Source organism: Vombatus ursinus, unplaced genomic scaffold (assembly GCF_900497805.2).
Source record: "Vombatus ursinus unplaced genomic scaffold, bare-nosed wombat genome assembly UNPS02012179.1, whole genome shotgun sequence".
Taxonomy (NCBI): Eukaryota; Metazoa; Chordata; class Mammalia; order Diprotodontia; family Vombatidae; genus Vombatus; species Vombatus ursinus.
Window position 1 is genome coordinate 11759789 of NW_020951957.1, and position 23914 is coordinate 11783702.

Sequence of the window (23914 nt, forward strand, 5' to 3'; positions counted from 1 at the left end):
AGATAGTCCAAGCACTCATCTTCTCCTCCCATTCCCTCTTGCTCTTAAGGACATCCAGATGTAGGAGGAAAGAGTCCAGACTTAAGTGAGAGATAGTGGGATGAGTCCCATTCACATAGGATTTCTTTACTTTCCCACCCCTCCAAACCAGAAAGCAAAAGGTGCTCACAAATTAGAGTCCTCTGATCCAAGTTCTTCATCCCCTATCATAATTACCAGTAGCCAACTCTCTTCTAGAACAAGCAACTCTATACTTCTCCACCCCCACTTTAAACCCTTCCCTCTAACTAAACTTAAAAATTAGGGCTCCCTGTAATTTATTCCCCAGCTCCGTACCTCCCAACTGGGAGGGATATACCTAGGTTACTGGAGTCACTAAGGCACAGAGAAAGTGAAGTTCTCTAGCAGAAGGGTGGAGCTATCCTCTCTGGAGTTTGCACATCCCCATAGCCCAGGGATCAGTTGGGCACCCTTTAAACTGTTCTACCCTGCCTAGGGCAAAGTCTCCTTTAGGTATAATAATGAGTTTTATTGATGTTCAATGTTCAGTTTTTTAAGACCCACCCCTTCATATAGATGTTTTATTTCCCATGTATTGTGACATTATTGGCAGCAGTAATGGACTAAGATTTCCTTTTCCATGATACAATCAAAGGGCAAAGGGATGAGTTGAGTTGGGATCTGCTCCGTGGCTTTCTCTTGGCTTTTTGAAATAATTGCTGTGAGCTAAAACAGCAGCTGAACAAAGCTAGGGCCACAGCTTTGAATGGGGCTGCTCCCAGTCGTCTCCCATCACCCACTTCAGATCAAAGGGTTTGAAATACTCCAGGCGATGGCTTCAGGATTAAAAAAGGGGAAGAAAGAAAGAAAGAAAAAGATATTAGTTTTTAAGCTTAGGACCCAAGATTCTCTGCATTTATTAAAGATGAATACATTTTGGAGGAGCAGATAGTTTTCTGAATGACTTAAGCCTTACCCAGTACTGACTTTATCTTGAACTATGACATACTCTGGTCACTTGTATTCCATTCCATTCAATCCAACATTTATCAAGTGGCCACTTTGTGCAACACGCTATGCTAAGCACTAAAGATATGAAGACAAAAGTGAAACTACCTCTGCCTCCAAGAAGCTTATGTATTTCCCCTGGAAACAAAATATAATTAGGTAAAAAAAAAAAAAAACAAGGCAATTTGAGGAGGGAAAGAATATTAACCTTGGAGGGAATGAGGTAAAGTTGGTACCTCAATAGAGCAATGAAAGGAGATAAGAGAAGTGAAGGTAAGAAGAGGCAGCACTCTGATACAGAGTATGATCCATGCACTAAGCCCTGGGTTTACATACATACATATGAAACCAGTTTTTCCTCTTCCAGCAAGGTCTTCTATTATTGCTTGTGTAGAAAATACCACTATGCTGTTTGAAAGATTTGGCACAAGGAGTATCATTGAGCCCCCATGGTGTTTTGCTAGATAAGAGTTTCCCACCCCCATCCTCATTAATCAATAAGTATTAAGCAACTACTACTTGCCTGCCCCTGTACTAGCTAACTATTGGGGATACAAATATAACTACAAGGTAGGTTGAGAGAGAAGGCACCAGCATTTGGGGTAATTAGGAAAGGCTTCATCCTCGTACATCAAATGGCCTCAAGTTAAGGTACCCTGTGAATTTCTTAATCATTAAGGTAACTGGTAAAATGTGTGAAAGTTTCATTGTGAATTTATTAAGTGGCTTTTTTTTTTGGTGTTAAAGTTAGGAGGTGATAGAGTAAGACAAAATATATTATTGGGGAATTTTAATTCTACTTTGTAAAAAGTTTAAAAAATTATAAAACAACTTGTGAATATACTCAGCATGTTTGCCATAAACTACAATATGAATTCACATTTCTATAGTACCTAATACAGTGTTTGACATATAGTAGGCCCTTAATAAATATTTAATTAATTAATATAACTTTCTTTCCTCTCAACAGCCTTCTAAAGTAATATAAGTATTCTTATCCAGTTTGCAGATGAAGAAACTGGTTTAAAGAGACTAAAAGAGTTGCTCAAGATCACATAGCCAATTGCTCAAAGAGCTGAGACTCAAACTCAAATCTTTTGACTCCATGTTATGTGTTCATTCCACTACACCTTTGGTTTTATACAAAGGTAAAGACTCTCTAATAGATGTATGGCTGAAATTATATTTATATGTTGCAATCATCCATCCACACTAAGAAAGATTTAATTATTTCTTTTCTTAGAATCACAATGAAGGTATTTTAGTTCATCAAACTATTCAAAAGAATTTCCAAATCTTGCTTTATCATAATACAGTCTCACAAATCCTGATTTCTCTCTCTCCACCAGCTGGATTGACAAGCAAAAAGAACACTAAATCAAATGATCAGTAGACACTCACAAATTGGGCCCTTGTCCAGTTGCAATCTCTTCATGGGGTATTGGATAAAGAGCTTCATAAATTCTTCTATTCCCAGATCCATGGATGGCATATAAATTCATCTTGTCAATTCCAGGTGGAAAATATTCCCAAGGAAGAAGTGTAGTTCCATTCCACTCATTCCCACCTATGTCAGCCCTAAAATTTAAATCCAACTCTTTCTTATATGTGATGGGCATAGGGCAGAGAGGGAAAAACGGGAGAAAAAAAAGAAAAAGATGAATATTTATTTACTTTTAAAAGATGAATATTTAAATCAATATAATTTAAAATGTATCTTACAACTAGACTAAAAAGGGAACTTGTCAATTGGGTAAAAATATATGATATTTGACACGTAGGAAAAAAATAAGAATACATAAGATCAAGATCCATTAACTGATGAGAAGTGATGAAAGAACATGAACAAATAGTTCTCAAAAGAAAAAATACAAAATATAAACAACCATATGAAAGACTGCTTCAGAGCATAAATAATAAGAGAAATAAAGATTAAAACAACTTTAAGCTTTCACTTCACACTCAGCAAATTGACAAGGATGACAATGGAATTAATGTTGAGGTAGCTAAAGAAATAACAGGCACATTAATAACTGTTGGTGAAGTTATGAATTAATCAATCAATAAGCATTAAGTGTTTACCATGTGCCAGGCATTGTGCTAAGCACTGGGGATACAAAAAGAGTCAAAAGACAATCCCTACTGTAAAGAAGCTCACCATTTAATGGGAGCAATAGCAAGTAAACAAATATATATATTTGTGTGTGTGTGTGTGTGTGTGTGTGTGAGAGAGAGCTATATACAGGTTAAGTAGGAAATAATTAAAAGAGAAGCCACTAGACTTAAGAGGGGTAAAGAAAGGCTTCCTTGTTAGAAACTAGGATTTTAGCTGGGATTTGAAGGAAACCAGGGAAACCAGGAGGTAGCAATGAGGAAGGGGAGCATTGCAAACATGGTGGGCAGCCAAAGAAAATTCCCCTACCCAAGAGATGGAGTATCTTGTTTGTGGAACAGCAAGGAGGCCAATGTTACTGAATCAAAAAGTACATGGGGACAGGGGGAACAAGGTGTAAGAAGACTGAAAAGGTTGGAGGGGACAGGGCTAGGCCATGAAGGGCTTTGAATATCAAATAGAAGCTCTCCATTCTGGAGAATATGACTGTAGACATTCTGGAGAGTCCATAAGCAGCACTGTTAAGAGAGAACTTCTTCTAATTGCTTCTTAACAATCATGATATATGTGTCAACATTTCAACATACCACAATAACATATTTCTATATATCTAAATTCATATTTCTATACGGCTCTAAGCTTATAAGCACTTTCTTCCAAATACTAAAAAGTGGGAAATGACACTATTATTATCCCCATTTTACAGATAAGGAAACTGAGTCCCAGAAGGGTTATACTCCCTGCCCATGGTTATACTCCACGTTCATTATAACCAAAATTTTTTAAATCTGACACAGTATGTGCCAAAACCAAGACTGTAAACCAGGATCCCTATCCTTAACTATAGCATTCTTACACCCCAATGTCTCCAAAATGTGAAACTTAAAATACAAAAACACAAGATCTTATCCCTAAGATCAAATTTCATATGTATTAATTTAGCTCCTTAAAAAAAATCTTGAAAACAAATCAGTACAATTAATTCAAAAGTAACTAAATGTGACAAGCGCACAGTAATCACATGGTAAATGCTTGTTCCTGGAATTAAGTACACACTAATCACATGCTAAATGGATGACATTAATTGAATTACAGAGGAAGGAACTACATGAGCCTTGTTCTAGTTCTATGAGGGTGAGAATGTATTTTGTTTCAAATATCAGTTCAGAAAATGTGATCTTCCTTCTTCCTCCAGTGGCTGCCTAAACAGTGAAATACTTGAAGTGTTGGCATATGGAAGAGAAACAGACTTGGACTACTTGGTCTGAGAATGCAGAACTAGGATCAAAGGATGGATGTCACAAAGACCCAAATTTAGATTTAATATAAAAGGGAAGTGGCCTAAAAATGACAGCTATTCGAAAACAGAACAACTAGCTTCAGAAGGCAATGGCTTCTCACTCATTGCAAGTCTTAAACAAAAAGTTTGATGACTTCTTGTTGGGGATAGTGTAGAAAGGACTCTTGTTCACATAGGGGCTGGAGTGGCTTCTGAGGTCCCTTCTAACTCTGAGATCCTGTGATTCTGACAAATATGCTTGACATGAATTGAATTACTGAAGGTGCAATAAATTAGCCTTTATCAAGTTCCTTGATGGATGAGCATATATTTTTGTTGCAAACACCCTTCCAGAAAACTTTCTTATTCATTGGTTTATCACTTATCATTTCCCAGAAACTGCACTCCTCTTCCTAACTCACCTATTTCTGTTGAGGATACCACTATCCTCCCCCAGCTGTTAGTGCTGCTCTCTTCCTCCCCAAAATTGTGTTTACTCTGCATTTACATTTTATATATGTTGTATTCATCTATTGCTCAAGTGAGATAATATTTGTAAAAAGTGCTTAGCACATAGTAGGCACTATATTGAATGAATGACAATCTTTATATCCAAATTAATCTCCTCAAACTCTATAACATTTTTACCATAGCAAGACTTAAAATCCAGAACATGAGCAATCATCTGTCAGAAAAAAAAAATTGACATTGATTACCTGAGCTCATTTTTAACAGGCTGCCTATTCTCTTTCTTCAAGTCATAATATCAACGATGCACTTGGGACAGAATGTAACGCCTCCAATGTGGAGATCAAAATTCCTCTCATCTAAACCTGCAACTGTGGAATCAATCCCTACAGGACTATGTGCCTTTTTTCTTGAAGGATACAGACAGCTGAAAATGAAGGGTTTATTAGTACTTTAATATTGAAGCAGACTTCCCAGGTGGCAGGAATAGTTCAGTAAACTTTTAATAGAAGAGTCACATTAAAAGAAGAGGCCCCAAGGTATATGTCTTAATTTAAAGGGCATGATCATTGCAGAGCTAAGGAAGCTGCCTTATATAGGAAGTTCATAGGACAGGGGACTTTATTTTGTTTGTAATAGATATGGTGCGGCAGGGGGGTGGCACATGCATGTAGTCAGCTTACACAATTACCTCATCCCACTTAAAGTGACTGACAAGATGCTAAGCTCTGATAACTTTGTCAGGTAAGGGCACAAATCATTGAATCAAGGTATGAATAAGTTCTACAAATCAGTCAATAGGCATTTCAGCTAGGTAAAACAGAAAATCTGTTCAGATGAGTTGAAGGACTTGGTCTTACTCTGTGCATCTTCAGAAAAAAAAAATAGCAAACCAGGTCAGAATCCTAGAGATTCAAGTGTCTGGAAATTGAGAAGAGAGAGCATCCTCTGAGAGGAAATCCCTTGGCAGAAGGTAGGAGGAATGCCGTGGCCTTGGTCTTGGTCTTGACTTCAGCCTCAGTCTCCTTTCCTCCTCTTTGACCAGAGAAACACCTTGTAAACTTCAGAGGAACAGAAGATTTGGACTTTTCATAAGTTATCTTGCAGCATCTCCAAGATAGCAGTTATGGAATACCAAAATCTGAAGAATTAAAATTGACTATTCACCCAAAGACATATGGAGAGATGCATGGAAGAAATGAGTACATAATATCTAAGGCCACACTGTGGTTGTTTCCACTATGTCACATTCACATAACTAGTGTTCAATGAAATACGGAGTAGTACAGAATTATACCAGAAATATGATATGAAATATATTTAACCACCAGAGAGTGACACTCTTGACTTTTTCAGTGATGAGTGTCTTGGAGGAACAAGGAGGTCAATGTCAATATATTACAGAATACATGAAAAAGGGTAGAGAGAGCTGGTGACAGTGGACAGAGCACTGGGCCTTGAGTTAGGAAGATGTGAGTTCAAATCTAGCCTCAGATACTTTCTAGTTGTGTGATCTTTAGCAAGTCACTTAACCTCTGATTGCCGAACAAAAGGATCCACTGGAGAAAAACAGTAAACCAATCCAGTATCTTCGCCAAGAAAATCCCATGGACAGTTGGTCCACAGAGTAACAAACAGTAGAATGAGACTGAACAACTAAACAACAAGGAAGGGAGTAAGCTTGAAAGGAAGTTGGAAGGCTGCCAAGGTAGGAAAAGGCTGGTTATAAAGGGCTTTAACAGTCAAACAAAGCTTTGCATTTGATCCTAGAAGTGAGAGAGAGCTGCTAGAGTTTATCAAATAGGGAATTCAACAATAGGGCCTCACTGCCAGACTTGCAGTTGAAACTGTGTTATCGAATACATGTTATCTCCTCTTATTACCTACTGACTTCACAAGGTTGTTGTAAGATAACAGAAGTAAAGAACTTTGTAAACCTTAAACTACTGTATAAATGCTAGCCATTATTATCATTAGAATATACAATTCTTGAGATAAGAGATTTTTCTAGTGGTATCCCCAGTAAGCTCTTAATAAATGGTTTTTCATTTGTCCATTCATTTACATTGCGCTCTATTATCATACTCATTTTAAAGATTAGGAAACAAGGTTTAGGGAGGTTAAGGTACTTGCTCATGGTCACACAGCCAGAAAATCTCAAAGGCAGGATTCAAACCTAGGTGTTTCTCATTCCAAATCTAGTTCTCTATTCATTATGTTATACTATTTCTCAGGGCATAAAAAAATTAATGAGGAAGAGAATAATAATTTGTATAGCACTTTCAGGTTCACAAAGTACTTTACATATATTTTTGATCCTCAAAATAATCCCTGGAAGTAGATGATATCATGGGGGAAAATGAGGCCCAGAGAAGTCAAATTAATTGCCCAGGGTCACACAGCTAGTGTCAGAGGCAGATTTCAAACCTACATCTGACTCACTCCAAGCAGAGCATTCTATCCACAAGAAGGAAGCATACCTTTTGGATGCATACCAGACAGATATAATGGACTATTACCTCGCTTAAGATTACCAGCTGGCCTCAGCTGAGATTTTCCTTTGGCTCTAAAAATTGCCCTTCTGCTTTTGTATGCAGAGGGGTCTCAGATCAATTTCTTCCTGGAATAGATTTCTCCAGGAAAAGGAAAATCCTTTACTTGTGGTTAGTTGCTTGAATACCTCTCCATATTCTTCCCTGTCAAGCTTTGGAGATTTTATTTATTCTTGATAGAATGCACTTACCATTGTGGTCATGGCCTTTTTCATTCCAAGCCCCTTTTTGCTGTGCCTTAGAGAATGAAAGGTCTTTAGCTGGAAATTTCTCATGCTGGTTGTTGAGCCAGAAATGATCAATTGGGTGAGATAATGGTTAGGAAGGGAATAGGAAAGAGGGTCATGTACTTCATCTTTAAGAACTTGGTGTTTCAGTTCATCCTTATTACATTTCTAAGTGAAATGTGACAGCTTTCAAAGTTTAGTTTGAGTTATTTAATCTCTACTTAAGAAGTCACTGTGAGTACAATAATGTCAAAGAAACCAAGACTGAGAGACACCGGAATTCTGATTAATAAGGTGACCAATCTTGACTTGAAATGTACCTCCCTCCTATCAGCAGAAAAGTATCAGACTGTAGATATGTAATGGAGCATGTATTTATACATTTACCAAGCTATGTGGTCGTTTGTTTTGCTCAACTGTATTTTCTTTGTTGCAAGGGAGGAATGGTCAGTTTGGTTTTTGTTTGTTTTTTTGGGGGGAGGGGCTGATCATTGGTCTATAATAGCAACATTTTTAAAAGAACAAAGAAAATTTTTAAGAAATAATAGTGGAATTAAAAGCCTTAAGTCATATGGCCACCATCAAGTTAAAGCTACGCACTAGGCAGAAACCTGAGAGTTAAAGTTCTTCGCTTACATACTCATTCTTTGTCTTTCGTATCTTACATAATCACAGAGCAACAACTAGGCTTTATGGCATTTGACAATAGGAAACATCCTTTAACAAAATAAAGAAATAGGAATGTTCCTTCCTACGATCTTTAACAACTAATTTCTCCTACACATGAAGAATGTACATGATTATCAGAATTCTTACACACACACACACACACACCAATACACCCAAATCAAATTTGAAATATCAACATATCCATGTTTAGTGCCCTGGGGTGAAATATTCTCTCTAGTAGAATCATTACCTCCATTGCATAATTTGTGAAGGCTATGTGATTTCATCAGCATGAGGAGCTCTCAGTATATAGACTACAATACAGATTGCAACTGGCATATGACTTGATAGGTAAATTCTAGGGAATTGTTTAAAGCCTAAAGAGATGCCCTAACTAGCCCAGGTTCACAGACTAGGAACAAAATGTGAACCCAGGGCTACCTGACTCTAAGCCCAGAACCATAGCCACTTATTTCTCACATGACATCACAAGAGTACAGTAGTTAGTAAGACAATTCTATTATAGATATTTTAGTTTAACACAAAGTTGAGACATTTTTTTTTCCTGTGATCTCTGGTTCTGTGGTGCAGAAATGAAGTTTACATTAATTCCTTCAGAATTCATAAGAGTAAAGAGCAAGGCAATTTACTGCTCTGAAATCTCTCTCTCTCTCTCTCTCTCTCTCTCTCTCTCTCTCTCTCTCTCTCCTCCCCCCTGTATATATCTGTCCATCTGTCAGTCTCTGTATTTATCTATTCACCTGTTGTCCCCCCGAGATTCAGCCCATTAGCCCAGAGCTATAATTAAAGTGAGATGGAAGTTTATACTTGGCATGACAATAGCACAGAGGACAGTCTGACCTTGGGTCACTGACTCAAGAATTTGGGGCAACAGAACTCTTTCCACCCTTTTCTCCCCAAGGTGGCTCATTGGGTAAAGGTAGGCGCTTGTGCCTCAGCAATATGACAGTGGGGGTAGTGTCATGCAGCACAGGTAGTGGAGAACCATGAGTGAGTTCAATGTTTAGTAGTTGCCTTGGGGAGAAGGCCCACCTCCCCCAAGTTTCAAAACTCTGAGACCAAGTCTTCATTTTTGGTTCTGAGATAGACTTAATTGCAATGAACAAACTCATTCAGTGCCAAACACACACACCTACATACACACAAACACACACACACACACACACACACACACACATATGCACATACATGCACACACAGCATTTTATTGAAAGTGACTTCCCAGGTGTGAATTTTTTTTTCATTTTTGGGGGTCCACCTCCCAAGGGAAATTCTGTACAGATGCTGAAATTAGATTTGAATGTAGAGGATTTATAATCAACCTAATATTATCATTTCAATTAGACACAGAAGCAAATTTGTTACAGAAGTCATCTTTCAATCAATTCATTTTTTTTTCACATTTTAAACAAGTGTTTTTTACTATTATACTTACCTTGGTTTCCCATTGGCAACTTTAAATACTAGGAATAGAAATAAGGAAACTACATTTTTAAAGCTATCTTTTTTTTTTATTAGGGATACATTTTCTCTTAAGTTCAGGTGCTATTTTGCCAGTTTGTTAATTCTAAGTGTGAAATCAAAACGAATGGCCAATGCTCTTCCAGTGCCTGACTAAGAAGAGCCCTGTGTCTGGAATCAGCAGGAGTGGGGTTGAATCCTAGTCCTGCCATTCATTAGCTACGTGACCTTAGGTGTCCCTGTGCCCTAGATTCATCATTTATAAGATGTAAGTAATATTGTCTACATTATCTCTATCAATGGATTGTTGTTTTAAAAAAAGGAATTTTGTAGAACATATAGCCCGACAGAAATGTAAATTATTGCTGACGTTACTGACACAATATCATACCATTACTAAAATTCTAAATCTAATTTTCATCCATGTAGAAAGATTTTTAACCACGTAGAAAGATTTGAATTTGTTTTTCTAAATATGTTGATAACTATATTCTTTAATGATTAGTTTATTTTGTGATATCATTCTAAGAAGGGGTACAGAGGCTTCACCAGGTCGCCACAGGCCATGACACACAAAAATGATTAAGATCACCTGATATAGAAAGTTCACATTTCTCTAGACTTTTTTATGGAACTGGCATGGAGATGAAGATGACCCTGGGTTCTCAAATGCTATGCCAGAGGGGCACAAGCATTGGTAAGTAATTGGTAGCAAACTGGAAAGTCTTTGAAGAAAAGCTTAATGATGGATGGTATGTCTGCCATCCAAGGACCTATCTAGGTCAGTTTAGAGATGCTCACCTTGAGGTTGGGTGCAGGTTGATAAATTTTTCAGCCACAGCAACTCCAGAAGACCATATATTAAACACCTTGGAGTGACCGTTCTCCGTAGTGGTGAAAGAAGCACCCCAAAAAATGAAATCACAAGCAGGGATCACTGTCCTTGGTGGGAAGAAGGGCAAAAGTCACCTGCCCTCTTCAGGATTCTATACCTAGCTAGGTGGCGCAGTAGGTAGAGCACTGACCCTGGAGTCAGGAGGACCTAGGTTCAAATCCAACCTCAGACACTTGACACTTACCAGCTGTGCGATCCTGGGCAAGTCCCTTAACCCTGATTACCTCACCAAAAATAAATAAAAAGGATTGTATACCTTGCCAACCCCTATAATTTATATGGAGCATGAAGGACTGAGAATCAAAAAAAATTATCAATATAGAGTTTGAAGGAACTTTAGAGGGCATCTAGATCAACCTTCCTATTTCACAAATGAGGAAACTGGGGCCCACAAAGTGACTTGCCCAAAGTCATACAGGTAGAAAATAGCAGAGTTAGGTCTTGTGATCCCAAGTTCAGCACTATATCATAATAGAGGCACATAGTACCCTTCACTCCAATTTCACTGAGCTCCTTTAGGTTACAAGAATTAAAAAGAATGTCTGATTACAACCCAGATAAGAGGGGCAGTATAGTGAAAAGCATATATTGCTGGTCTCTGAGTCAAAAAGACCAGAGTTCAAGTCCTGATCTATGTCCTCAAGCAACCCCCCATAAATTGTAAAGCAGGTACCACTCTACTTTGACTGAGGGCATTTCCTGATCAGAGTTCCCTGTAACTCTGAAATTGCAGGTCTAAACCAAACTCTGCCCTCCAAAAACAAAAATAAAAACAAACAAACAAAAATACCTTAAATAAGAATTAGACCAACAAAGTCCTAAAAGGAAGGACTTTAAAAATACTTGACAACTTCTCTTCTTAACTTGCTGGTCAAGTTCAACTCTTCACCATCCCATTTGGTGTTTTTTTTTGGCAAAGATACTGAAGTGGTTTGCCATTTCCTTCTCCAGTTCATTTTACAGGTGAGCAAATTGAGTTAAGTGACTTGTGCCGCGTCACACAACCAGTAAGAGTCAGAGATCAGATTATTTTCCTGACTCCAGGCCACAACTCTCAATCCACTGTGCCACCCAGCTGCCGATCTACATCATAAAAGAGACATAGTACCTGAGGCTATCAAACTAAAGAGGGGACAGACTCCCTCCCCTCCCACTCCTCTAGGCAACCAAAGACCAGCAGATGCACCCAGTTGCCAAGCTATCCAATCACTGAAATGTCCCACAGCAGAGGTATGTGGCAGTAAAGATAACCATTTTCTCTCAGCAGAGGTATGTCAGAGAACAAACAGCATCAGAGTCTCTTAGCAAAGAAAGAAACTTTCCCTATGACACCACCTGAGGATCTTGATTGGCAGTTCTGAAGTATTGGAAGCATGAATTACCCAAGACCCATTTATGTGCCCTGTTCATACATATTCCCACAGTTTGTTCCACCATATGTATTTCTTTCACTTTTTTTTCCTCAGCTAAATGATCTGTCTATGTAAAACCCAGATGACTTTTCTCGTATTCCTACCTACAAATACTCCTCCCAGATGTTCAAAGGGTACAGAATCTGGTGTTAAAACAGATATTACTTTTGCTGACTATGAGCCACACTAGGTCCACCTGATGTTTCCTTGGGTATAAATCTTGGCCCATAGAGCTGCAATGGAATGCTCAGTCAGCTTTATGCCAAGGCCCACCATGAAAACATCCCCATGAGCAGAAGCAGGGCTCTAAAGCCATTAAGTCCTTACCAATGATAAATAAAAACAGAGAAAGGTCAGCAACAGCTTTTTTTACTTACTGTAACAAAGGCTTTGACAGAAGCCCAGGAAATGTATGCCCATGGGTTTCTGATTAATTGGAGAGCAGTACACCCATGGAACCAATTTACAAGTGATTTGCAGGCATGCTGGCATTACTGAAATAAACGCACCATTACAATGATTTATGCTACTCGTCCCAACACAAATGATAAAGTGAAATTTACAGTCCTTAATTACCACCATGAAAAATGGGGAGGGGGAGAAAGAAAGCAAAGATTGGCAATTTGCAAATGTGTCAGTAAGGAATGATACGCACATCCATTGACTTTACATTATTTTTAAGAGTATGACCATAACATCGATAAGGAGAAATACAGGTGCCTGGAGTAAGTGTGAAATTCCAAAACTGTCTGAGGCAAATTCACTCAGTGGGTGGGGAAGATCTCAGAAAAAGACCTATCTTGGAGATGGGTATCTGGAGGAAACCAGGGAATTTTTCTACCACTCCCTCTTAGTGAAGAGACTGTGACTTTTCCACTCCACAAAGCTATTATTGGGAGGAGGGACCAGGGGAGAGCCAGGTCAAGGAGGAATTTACTGGTTTTAATTCTTTATTCTTGATAACTAGGTGCTAGGCTCAGTTATGTCTACCTGCTGAAGAAATATAAGAGCTGTCAGTGAACTCTTTGCAAACTTGGAGCAAAACCTTGATTTTTCTACTCTAATTATGATTTTAGGTATAACACATTGTTTTCACTTGAGGGTGAGGGTGAAAGTGGGGAAAGGTTAATAATCTTCCCAAATCACTATATCCTACATTTAAACTTTAGCTGTTTGTACATGTGACTCTTAAAACACAATTGATAGAAATTTAGTAAGAAGTATAAAAGGAAGGGGCAGCTAGGTGGCGTAGTGGATAGAGCACAGGCCCTGGAGTCAGGAGGACCTGAGTTCAAATCCGACCTCAGACACATAATACTTTCTAGCTGTGTGACTCTGGGCAAGCCACTTTACTCCAATTGCCTCATTTAAAAAAAAAAAAGAAGTAGTATAAAAGGAAATGACAGGACAACCCATGGCTTGGTTTCAAATCCTGATGCAGATACATCACTTGTGTGATCACGAGTAAATACCTTAACCCCTCTGAGTCTTTTTCATCATCCATAAAATGGGAATAATAATGGGATAATAATACCTGAAATGCCTATCTCCAGGGTTTATTGGGAAGTTCAGATGCACTAATAGAGGGTGTCCCCAAAATTTTAATGCAATTCAGCCTTAATAAAGCTTAAAGTGTAAATGCAGAGTCCTCTGAAGGCCTTAAATCCACTTTTATGATCATTATTATGATCACATAATGCTGCGATCTGATTCCTACATTACAGTAAAAAAAGTCAGATATGTGTACACTTTTTTAATTATTAAAATTCTATATGAATTCCTATCATCATCACTATTGGGATGGTTTGGATAGGTAGAGGGATTGAATAGGAACTGATTGAATGACTAGACGCAAAGAACAGTGATAGATCAATATCAACCTTGAGGGAGAATTTCAGTAGAATACCCTAGAGCTCTGTGCTAGACCTTGTTCTATTTGAGATTTTTGTCAATAATGTGAATAAAAGCCTACATGGCATGCTTTTCAAATGTGCAAATGGCACAAACCTTGGAGGGAAAACTAATACATTGGATGAGAAGATTAAAATTCCAAAAGATCTTGACAGGCTGGCACATTGGGCCAAATTTAATAAGATAAAATGCAACAGGGAAAAATATAAAGCCCTCTACTCAGGCCCAAGGTAGGGGAGATGTGACTAGATAGCTCATGTGAAAAGGACCTGGAGAAGCCATTCTGGGAAGCAATTTAGAAATATGACCAAAAAAAGCACTTGAAACAATAATACCACTAGTAGTAGTCTATACCCCAAAGAAATCAAAGGGGGGGAGAATGTACACATATATGTATTACATATGTATATAAGCTATACCTATATGTATAAATGTATGTATATATAGCAGCTCTTTTATTGTACCAAAAAAAAAAAAAAAACCAGAAACAAAGAGGGTGCTCATCAATTAGAGAATGACTGAACAAGTTGTGGCATAGGAATGTAATGGAATATTATTACACCATAAGAAATGACAGAAGTGGAATAGGCTACCCTTTTCCCTGCTTGAAATAATAATTATAACTTATATTTACATAGTACTTCAAAGTTTGCATGTTTCACATAGTTATCTTTCATTTAAGCAATGAAGTAGATACTACAGGTATTATTATCTCCATTTTTACAGATGTAAAAACTCAGACTCAGGTTAAATGATCTGCTCATGCTTACACACTACTGTCAGAAATAGGATTTGAACCTATGTTTTATTAACTCCAGGTCTAAACTGCTCTCTGTTCTACCAAGCTGCCTTTCTAGCATACTACTTCTGAAGAAAACGGCATCCAAGATTATGTGAAAAAGTACTTTAAAATCTTTGGAAAGAAAATATCATAGCAAATCCAGACTCTGAAACTTACTAGCTATGTGATCACAGGCAAGTCACCATATTTATTTAAGCCTCAGTTTCCAGTTCTATAAAATAGGCATAATAATACCTGTAGGAAGTACCTCACAGGCCTGTGATAATATAATGAGATAATTGATATACATGATGCTTTTCAAAATTTAAAAGAGAGGCTGAATGAATAGAATGCTAAACTTGAAACAAAAGAACCCTCCAAAATTTACTGAGGGCCCATATGCAAGTCACAGCCTCTCTGAACTTCAATTTCTTTTTTTATCTGTAAAATGACAATAAGTTACGTAACTTCTACTGCACAAGGATTTTGTTAAAATCAAGATTTCAGATCACCCAAAAGTCAATAGAGATAGAAGATACATACATCAGTTATAGTACATTACAAATGATTGATCACAAACAGAAAAAAAAGCAGGCACAAAAGATATCAAATTGATGAACAATGGAGAATGAAGTGGGGGCTGACCTCCACATAATGTTGAGACATAGAGGAAGGCCTCCAGCCTGTCAGGTGTACCTCTCCAGCCCCTGATACGGAATATTTATTATTGTAGGATAGGAGTTACTTCGAATGGGCAGGAGATGCACTGGTGAAGGGAATATCCATACAGATGAGATGACAAATCTATTGACATTTTGAAATATTAAGTATGAAGAAATTCATATTCCATATGCCACTTGTACTTTTAAATCAGTTATCTTTTTTTAGCCATGGAATTGGCCTTATTTATCAGATGGCTTTCTTTTCATTTCTACCTATTCACTCTGAGAATCCTAGTTACATTCAGCTATGATATCCTTACACCGTCATAAATTTAAATGGCAAATGTAATTATTTAAAGCAGCTCACCTTGCCCCATTGTAACACAAGCCTTCTCTTGGCTCAGGTTTGTTAGATAAGTCAATGAAAGATCTAGCCCCATTAATGTGTTTCACTATTTCTCTTAAGGTTACTGATAGTCTGCTATCTTTCTCCTTTTGATTGCCTAGTTTGAGGTCCTCTGAAGCATCCTGCCAGCTACCTTGCAATCAAGTGCCCACGAATACTTTAAAGGCTGAGTTCAATAGTGTTAAGAGCCCATGATTCTTAGAGTCCCTATTTTCTACCTCCTTAAACAAAATAGTCAATAGCCCTCCTGTCATGTACTTTATCATTCTCCTTTCCCCAGTATTTCACAGAAAAGGTCTGCCAAAGACTTACTTAAGGCTCCTGTGAATCACTTATAACAATCATTGATGAATCTAGCTTTCCCTTCCATTCCTATTCTGAATTCAGTTATTCTCCATTTGCCAGAGAGTTATTTTTGCTTCTAAAATCCTTTTCTCAGAATCTCTATTTCCACCGCTATCAACTAGTTGCCAAATTCTCTCACTTTGACTTCTTTCATCCATCCTATTTTTTACATTCCCACTGCCTCTACATTGTGACTGTCCTCAGAAGGAATAATAATCTTGCTTGGTTTGGTATAATAGCCTTCTCTTCTCTGCCTCTCTCCAGCCTCTTCCTCACTCTAATCCGCATTACACATGATGGGGATAGCAACTGGACCTGTAATTTCATTGGTATAGAGGAGTCTTGGAGACCTAGTGGTTAACAACTTGTCCAACATCACAGAAACAATAATGGTCAAGTCCAAGACTAGACACTGTTCTAAGTGCTAGGGATACAAAGATAAAACCAGTCTCTGCTCTTAAGAAGCTCACAATCTAATGGGAGAGACAACATGCTAACAACTACATACTATAAAATACAGATAGGATAAGTTGAAGATAATCACAGAGGGAAGGCACTAGCATTAAAGAGCACCAGAAAAGTCTTTACAGAAGGTGAGATTTTATCTGAGAAGCCAAGGAAGCCAGAAAGTAGAAACAGGAACAGAGAGAATTCCATGCATGGGGACTAGCTAGTGAAAGCTCAGGTCTGGAACTACCTTGATTTGCTTATCATCTCCAAAGGCAGAGTTGTTGTTCAGTTCTGTTCAACTCTTCATTACCTCATTTTGGGTTTTCTTGGCAAAGATACTGGAGTGGTTTGCCATTTCCTTCTCCAGTTCATTTTACAGATGAGGCAGTGTTAAGTGACTTGCCCAGGGGTCACACAGCTAGTAAGTGTCTGAGGCCAGATATGAACTCATGAAAATGAGTCTTCCTGACTCCAGTCTGGGCACTCTATTCACTGCTCCATCTAGCAGTGGCTTCCCCATTGATGGCTTTGCAGTGTCCCAGAGTTTCTGCTATATTATCCTTTGCCCAAGGGAATTGAGAGAATATTTTATGCCACTTGTTCCAAGCATAGATGTTACCAGTTGTCTTTCTAGTCTGAACTAGAGTGGAGGTAGTAGGGATGGAAAGAAGTATATAAATTTGAGAAATACTAAAGATCTATAGGATTTGGTAATTGATTGGATTTGAAAGATAAGAGAAAGAAGAGCCAAAAATGTTTCCAAAACAGTCTGCGTGACAGCGGAATTAAAAGAAACAAAGAGGTTGTCAAAGTTAATTTGAATGGAAAGTAAATAAGTTTTAAACATATTGAAAAATATCAGAAGGACCCATTTTCTTTCACTGAATGAGAATCAGTTTGCATTTTGAAAGAGCCTTTGCTTCTTGATGGAAATATCCATGATTCATGGTTTTCAGGACAATTTCAGATAGCATTCTCTAGAGAGTCTGATCTTTCTTGTATTAAGTATAAAATGTATCCCCCCAACCAGCACAGCTATCATTGCTACTCGTTGACAAATTTACCTTTGGAAGAAGAAACTCACCTTTATTTATTCTTTTTGACCAAAAAAAAAAAAAGGAAATGAAAGTAAAAGACAAACACTTAAATGCACAGATTTTCTTTTCTTGAAGAAAAATAAAACATTGTTTTGAAAATCTGAAAAGAGTGAAGCTGAATTTTCAAAAGTACAGTAATTGCAAAATATCCTTATATGGTGACAGTCAAATCAAAGCATTAATAGGGGATATTACTTTTCAAATAGGACTTAGTGCAAAAGCATCACCACTGGAGAGCAAGAGAACTAAATGCTGTCCATGCCTAGGCAAACCAAAAGAGAAAACACAGTGAGAAAATAAGGGGAGGCACTGTCATTTTTATTTGTATTTATACAAATCGCCAGCACTTAGCACGGTGCCTGGCACATAATAAATGTTTATTGACTTTTGACTATTGATTATACTAGCCAAATGGGATCTCTTGAATGGTATATAATAATAATGACCAATCTTGACTTTAGAGAGGTAAGGAAAGGCACCTCCCTGCTTTCCTTGGATAGTAGGGTTTAAAAGGGTGCAGAATGTAACGTGTATCATTAGACAAGATCACTGTCAGTTGGTTTCTTAAACAATTTTTCTTTGTTATAAGGGAATGCTCACTGGGTGGAGGCCAGAGGATAACTGGAAAAGAAGATGAGGCAAAAACAAAAGGGCATCAGTAAGCATTTAAAAATAAAACTAAATGGGATGAGTAACACAGATTGCTTCCTTTAAAGGTTTAAAGAATTTAAGGTCTTTTATAGTATCATTCATGGTTTGCCTGTAGCTCATTCTGGAAACACTACCATGTTGATCGGTCCTAGTTTTTATTGATAGTTGAAGACAGATGGAAAAGTTACTTACATTTAACTAAAGCAGTGTTCTGGCTTATTCCCATTGGCCTCCATTCTGACTGTCAACTCAAATTAAGAGGCCTTAAATTAAAGGGAAGTTTAGATCTAAACTTCATCTAAACTTTTCGACTCTGTCAGAAGTTAATTACAATGTAGGAAGAATCAATTTAAGGACCAGCTGTTTGGATTTGTTTTAATAATGCTCAGCCCACTGTACATAATATGCTAATAAGTCTACTTACAGAGTACTCAGAAAGACATAAGTGAATCAACATGTACCCAGCCCACAATTTCCCTGATTTAGACAATAGAATATATGTCCATTTCAGTCAATGTCAGCATCAAGTATGCTCTTCCAACTCGTCCAATAGCTATTTGCAAAATCAGCAATAAAACTTCCTCAACTAAGTATCTTAGCAGCAATAACATTACATACAATGTGGCATTACATTACATTTTTCAAAATGAAGTTGTTGTTGTTGTTTTTTAATTAGAGGAGGAAAAATTCACATATCAGAGCATGAGTTCACTTATGAAATGATGTAGGTAGAATTGGGTTTGAATCCTGCCTCTGACCCTTACTAGCTATTTGACTATGGGCAAGTCATTTAACATCAGTCAGTCAATAAGCATTTATTAAGTGCCTTACTATATGCCAGGCACTATGCTAAGTTCTGAGTCTCTGAATCTTAATTTCTCCATCTGTAAAATGAAGTTCATAATACTACAATAATACCACATAAATAATACTATAGGTTACTATGAGACTTGAGTTAAATCATGTATATAAAATGCCTTATGAACTTTAAAGCATTATATAAATGTCAGCTGTTTTATGATCCCATAATTTGTCCAAAAGACAATGGCACTTATAATGTGAAATATCAGCAATATAATCTAACTTAATTTCTAATAATGGCATAGAAATGCTTACATTCCATTTCATCCTTTTTGTTGTTGTTGTTCAGTCTTTTCAGTTGTGTTCTACTCTTCATGACCCTATTTTGGGTTTTCTTGGCAAAGTTAATGGAGTAGTTTGCCATTTCCTTCTCCAGCTCATTTTACAGATGAGGCAAATAGAGTTAAGTGATTTACTCAATGGTCACACACAGCTCATAAGTGTTTGAGGCCAGATTTGAATACATGAAGATGAGTCTTCCTGACTCCAGGCCCAGCACGATATCCACTGGACCACCTAGATGACCCATTTTATCTCCACTGACCATGATTTTAGATTTCTTCAATTGATTTATTTGTTGTTATATTTTCCCATTTCCCATGCCAGGAACCATAATGATTAGGCAGACATCTAAGCCAAAAAGTATGGTACAGTGAAAAGAGCACCAGATTTAGAATCAGAGGATCTGGGTTTGAATCCTGGCTCTGCCAGTTACTACCTGTACCTGTACCTTTGGACAAGTCTCTTCACTTTTCTAGGGCTCAATTCCTTCATTTTTAATATGAAAGGGTTGGATTAGACAATGTCAGAAGTCCCTTTTGGCTCTAAATCTATGATCCTTTGAAAGCATCTATCAGGATCCTCCACTATGGACTTAGCCCATAATGGAATATATATTTAAAATTATGAAATGTGCAATTGATGCTATTATTAGTACATTTTCATTCCTATTTTCAAGGGGAAAAGTTTCCTCACATTTATTACTAAGCCTAAAATTATTTCAATTAGACTGATAAAAAATTGAATTTACAATGGAGCATTTATTAATTGTTGTATGTAACTGATGCATATAAAGAGCAGAATAGTGTTAGCATTTATAGAAATTACTATATAGTTTTACACAAACCTGATTCTGTGTTTTCTATTATTCCAAGAAGTAGGAGGCACATCAAACAATATCTATCTAGTTCCAAAAAGAACAGGGCTTTTTTCTAACACATAAAGATAAACTTTGTAAAATAATCCTGTAGCCATCACAGATCAGGTTAAACTTCAGATCTTTGCCCTAGGAATATAAAGTTAATATTATTAAAAGTACTAATGATTCAGATTTGGAAATTTATAGCCTTTATACAAAATATAAATAAGACATATAGATTGGCAGTAAATGCTGTAGAATCTTTTCAGTAAAGTGCACCTTTAGAATTCAAAGAAAAACTGATGCACAAAGTCTAATAAAGCCAATATAGTAGGGCAGCTAGGTGGCACACTAGATAAAGCATTACCCTGAAGTCAAGAAGACCTGAGTTCAATTCCAAACTCAGACACTTGACACTTCCTAGTTGTGTGACCCTGGGCAAGTCATTTAACCCCAATTGTCTCACCAAAAAAAAAAAAAAAAAGAAATAAAGAAAAAGAAAAAAGAAAAAAAAGCCAATATAACAAATTCTTGTTTCTCTGTTTCCATAAACACAAAATGAATATCCTTAATCCAGAAATCATTAAAACATGGCACACTAACACAAAGTTTAAACCTCTACCCTCTAGCACTGATCAGTGCCAAAATTAAACATACAAATTTTACTTCCATTCTCTGTACCTGCCCAGGTATATGCCCAAGAATCAGAAAGGCAGAAGTAAAAGAAATAGGGAGACATAAAGATAATTCACAGACACAATAATCAGCCTTCAATAATTAATCGTAATATAGTTGGAGACAGGAAAGCCTTCAGTTTCACCTTATCCTGGGGCTTCCAGATGTCCCAGTGGTATTTTATGAACCAAAATTAGACAAACTTTTATTCAATCCTCAACAGGCTCTAGAAAGAACTTTGTTTCTAGAGTCAGAGGACCAGGGTTCAAATCTATTTCAGTATACCACCCATGTAACTAGAGTCAAATCATCAAACTTCTTTAGGCTTTGATTTCTTCATCTCAAAAATGAGAGGATTTATCTAATGGTCCCTGAATTTCCTTCTAGCTCTAAATTGATGATACCACAATCATTCTCCAGATTTGAATCTAAAATCCAGTACAGATTTGGGAAATAAATGATGAATGCTTCTGACTTCATTTATTTAAAGCAACTATCTTAGCAAATGAAAGTTTGGTTTAAGCATTAATGCCCAAAATAACTGCTTTGAGATCAGCAGATTGCTATTTGTTTGCTTTCCCTCAAGGGTACTTGGAGATAACTGCAAAGCACTTACATAGCCTTTTTGCTTAGGCTTATTTCATCTCTTTTTTTTCCAGAAATTTTGTTTAAGTAAAGTACCAGGAATCATGCCATAGGATGTTTGTGAAGAAGTTAAATTATCTACATTTCAAATAATAAAGTATTTCTATAAATTTAGAAATGATGATGTGGAAAAATTGCATGGTGGCTCCCTTTGCCATTTCTTCCACTTGGTGGACAGTAAAACAAAAGAAATCAAGGAACCTAGTGGCAAGCTAACGATTTAGAACAGAAAGGAGGGCTACTTCCAAGAAGAATTACCTCTATTCTGGTTGACTGTATCTAGCATATATTGTCTAGTATTGCCTGGTAAATAGTAGAAACTTAAATGCTTGCAGAATTGAAAATAAATGTTTGTTGAAGAGGCATTTACAATAATATTCTTTGGTGATTTATCACCAACTTATTGGCTTATCCCACTGAATTGCTAGTTCTAAGAAAAATACAGGAAACTCTGAAAGGAATGAAGAAATGAGCATGGCCCAAGAAAGAAAATCCACAAGTGAGCAGTGGATGTATCTGCAGATAACTTTATACCTGAAAAAAAATCCATCTCTGAATCTTCAAGTTGTTTGCAGTAGCTCCAGTTATCAACCTGGAAAAGTATCTTTTAAATAGCAATATTGCATTTAACAATGTAAGATTGGCATCCAAAAAGACCCATTTCACTAAAACCCCATATTAATCATTCAATCAGTAAGCATTTATTAAGTATGTACCATGTAGGGACTGTGGTAGAAACTGGAGATATAAAAACCAAGACCAAAAACAATCCCTCCAATCAAGGAGTTGATATACCATTGGGACACACAATATGTACATTAATAAATAATTGTAGAATATATATTACATCAATGCATGGTGTTTTGAAAAGGTGGGCACTAGGAACAAGGGATTTCAGGAAAGACTTCATGTATAAGATGGTGCTTAAGCTATATCTTAATGGAAGAAAAGGACTCCATGAGGAAGAGGAGAGGAAGGAGGCATGTGGGATATCCAGTGCAAAAGGCCCAGAGATGGGAAATAGAGAGCTGTGTGTGAAGAACAGAGAGAAGGCAATTTTGACTGGATTGTGAAGTGTGGGAGGGGGAAGCACGTCCAATGAGGCTAGAGAGATAGGTTAGGGTTAGGTTTTGTAGGGCTGTAAAAATTAAACAGAGGAATTTATATTTTATCTTAGGGGCAATAGGGAGCCACTAGATTTGATTGAGTCAGGAAATCATTCAGTCAATAAACATTTATTAAGCATTTACTTTGTGTTAGGCACTGTGATCTCTGATTTCAAGGAGGTAACAGTCTAATGGTCAGACTTACAATTAAGGAAAATTACTTTGAGAGCAAAGTAAAAGAATGGACTAGAGTAGGGAGGCATGACTCAATGAGATCAATCAGGAGGTTATTGTCAATAATATGTGCAAGAAGTGATCAGGGTCTGAACTAACACTACAGGAGAAAAGGCCATTTTCATGTTTGATATGCTTAACTTGACTTCCATTTCAAGTCGTAGCATTACATTGAATGATCTAAAATTAGCATTCAAAGACATATCCATTTCACTAACATTCTAAATCTCCCTGAAACATTTCTGTATATTACTTGTTAGCTCAGCACTTTGTTGCACTGTTCATAGTGTTTGCCTATAAAACAGTAAGCTCAAGATGAGAACCTGACTAGCGGTGGCCCACCGACAGTGGATCAGGAGGCTTTTCTTCTTGCAAGAATCACATTGAAATACAAGTTTTCTAGGTCAGAGCTGGCCTACTCATCAAGAAATTTCTATACTTGAACTAATTTGCCCCAAAACTTTGTTGCTTCCTCGAACAAAAAACCTTATCGTCATAAAACCCTATCTGTAGAGTTAAATGGAAACTTGGAGGTCATTGTGTCCAATGCTATCATTTCATAGATGAAAAAAATGAGACCCAGATAAGTGAAATGATTTATCTAGTCACAAAGCCAGCAAGTAGCAGAGCTAGGATTTGAACCCAGGTCCTCTGATTCCAAAAACAGAGTTCTTTCCCAGGAAACAGGAGTCCTATTGAGAATTATTTTGTTTCTCTTTTATTTCAGTTCCCGAGTCCCTTTAACCAAAATTTTTCGTTGTAATAGCTGTACTATATCTATAGAGCTGGGCATCATAAAAAGGGGTACTTAACCAATGTAGGAGTAGTCTAATGAAATTAACCCAGA

General features: G+C 37.1%; 1 protein-coding gene across 2 annotated transcripts in view; it reads right to left on the reverse strand.

Annotated features, from left to right (window-relative positions):
• Window positions 1-531: 531 nt before the first annotated feature.
• LOC114039692 (UPF0462 protein C4orf33 homolog) overlaps window positions 532-23914 on the reverse strand; it is a 69703-nt gene continuing 46320 nt past the window's right edge. The window contains exons 5-7 of one of the 2 annotated variants that reach the window (XM_027857566.1): window positions 17967-18019; window positions 2410-2605; window positions 532-836 (exon numbers count right to left, since the gene is read on the reverse strand). In XM_027857566.1, coding sequence (XP_027713367.1) covers window positions 749-836; window positions 2410-2605; window positions 17967-18019 — 337 coding nt within the window. In that variant the 3' untranslated portion in view covers window positions 532-748. Of the gene's footprint in view, window positions 837-2409; window positions 2606-17966; window positions 18020-20472; window positions 20555-23914 lie in introns of those variants that run through there. The other variant, XM_027857565.1, reaches the window with a different exon arrangement.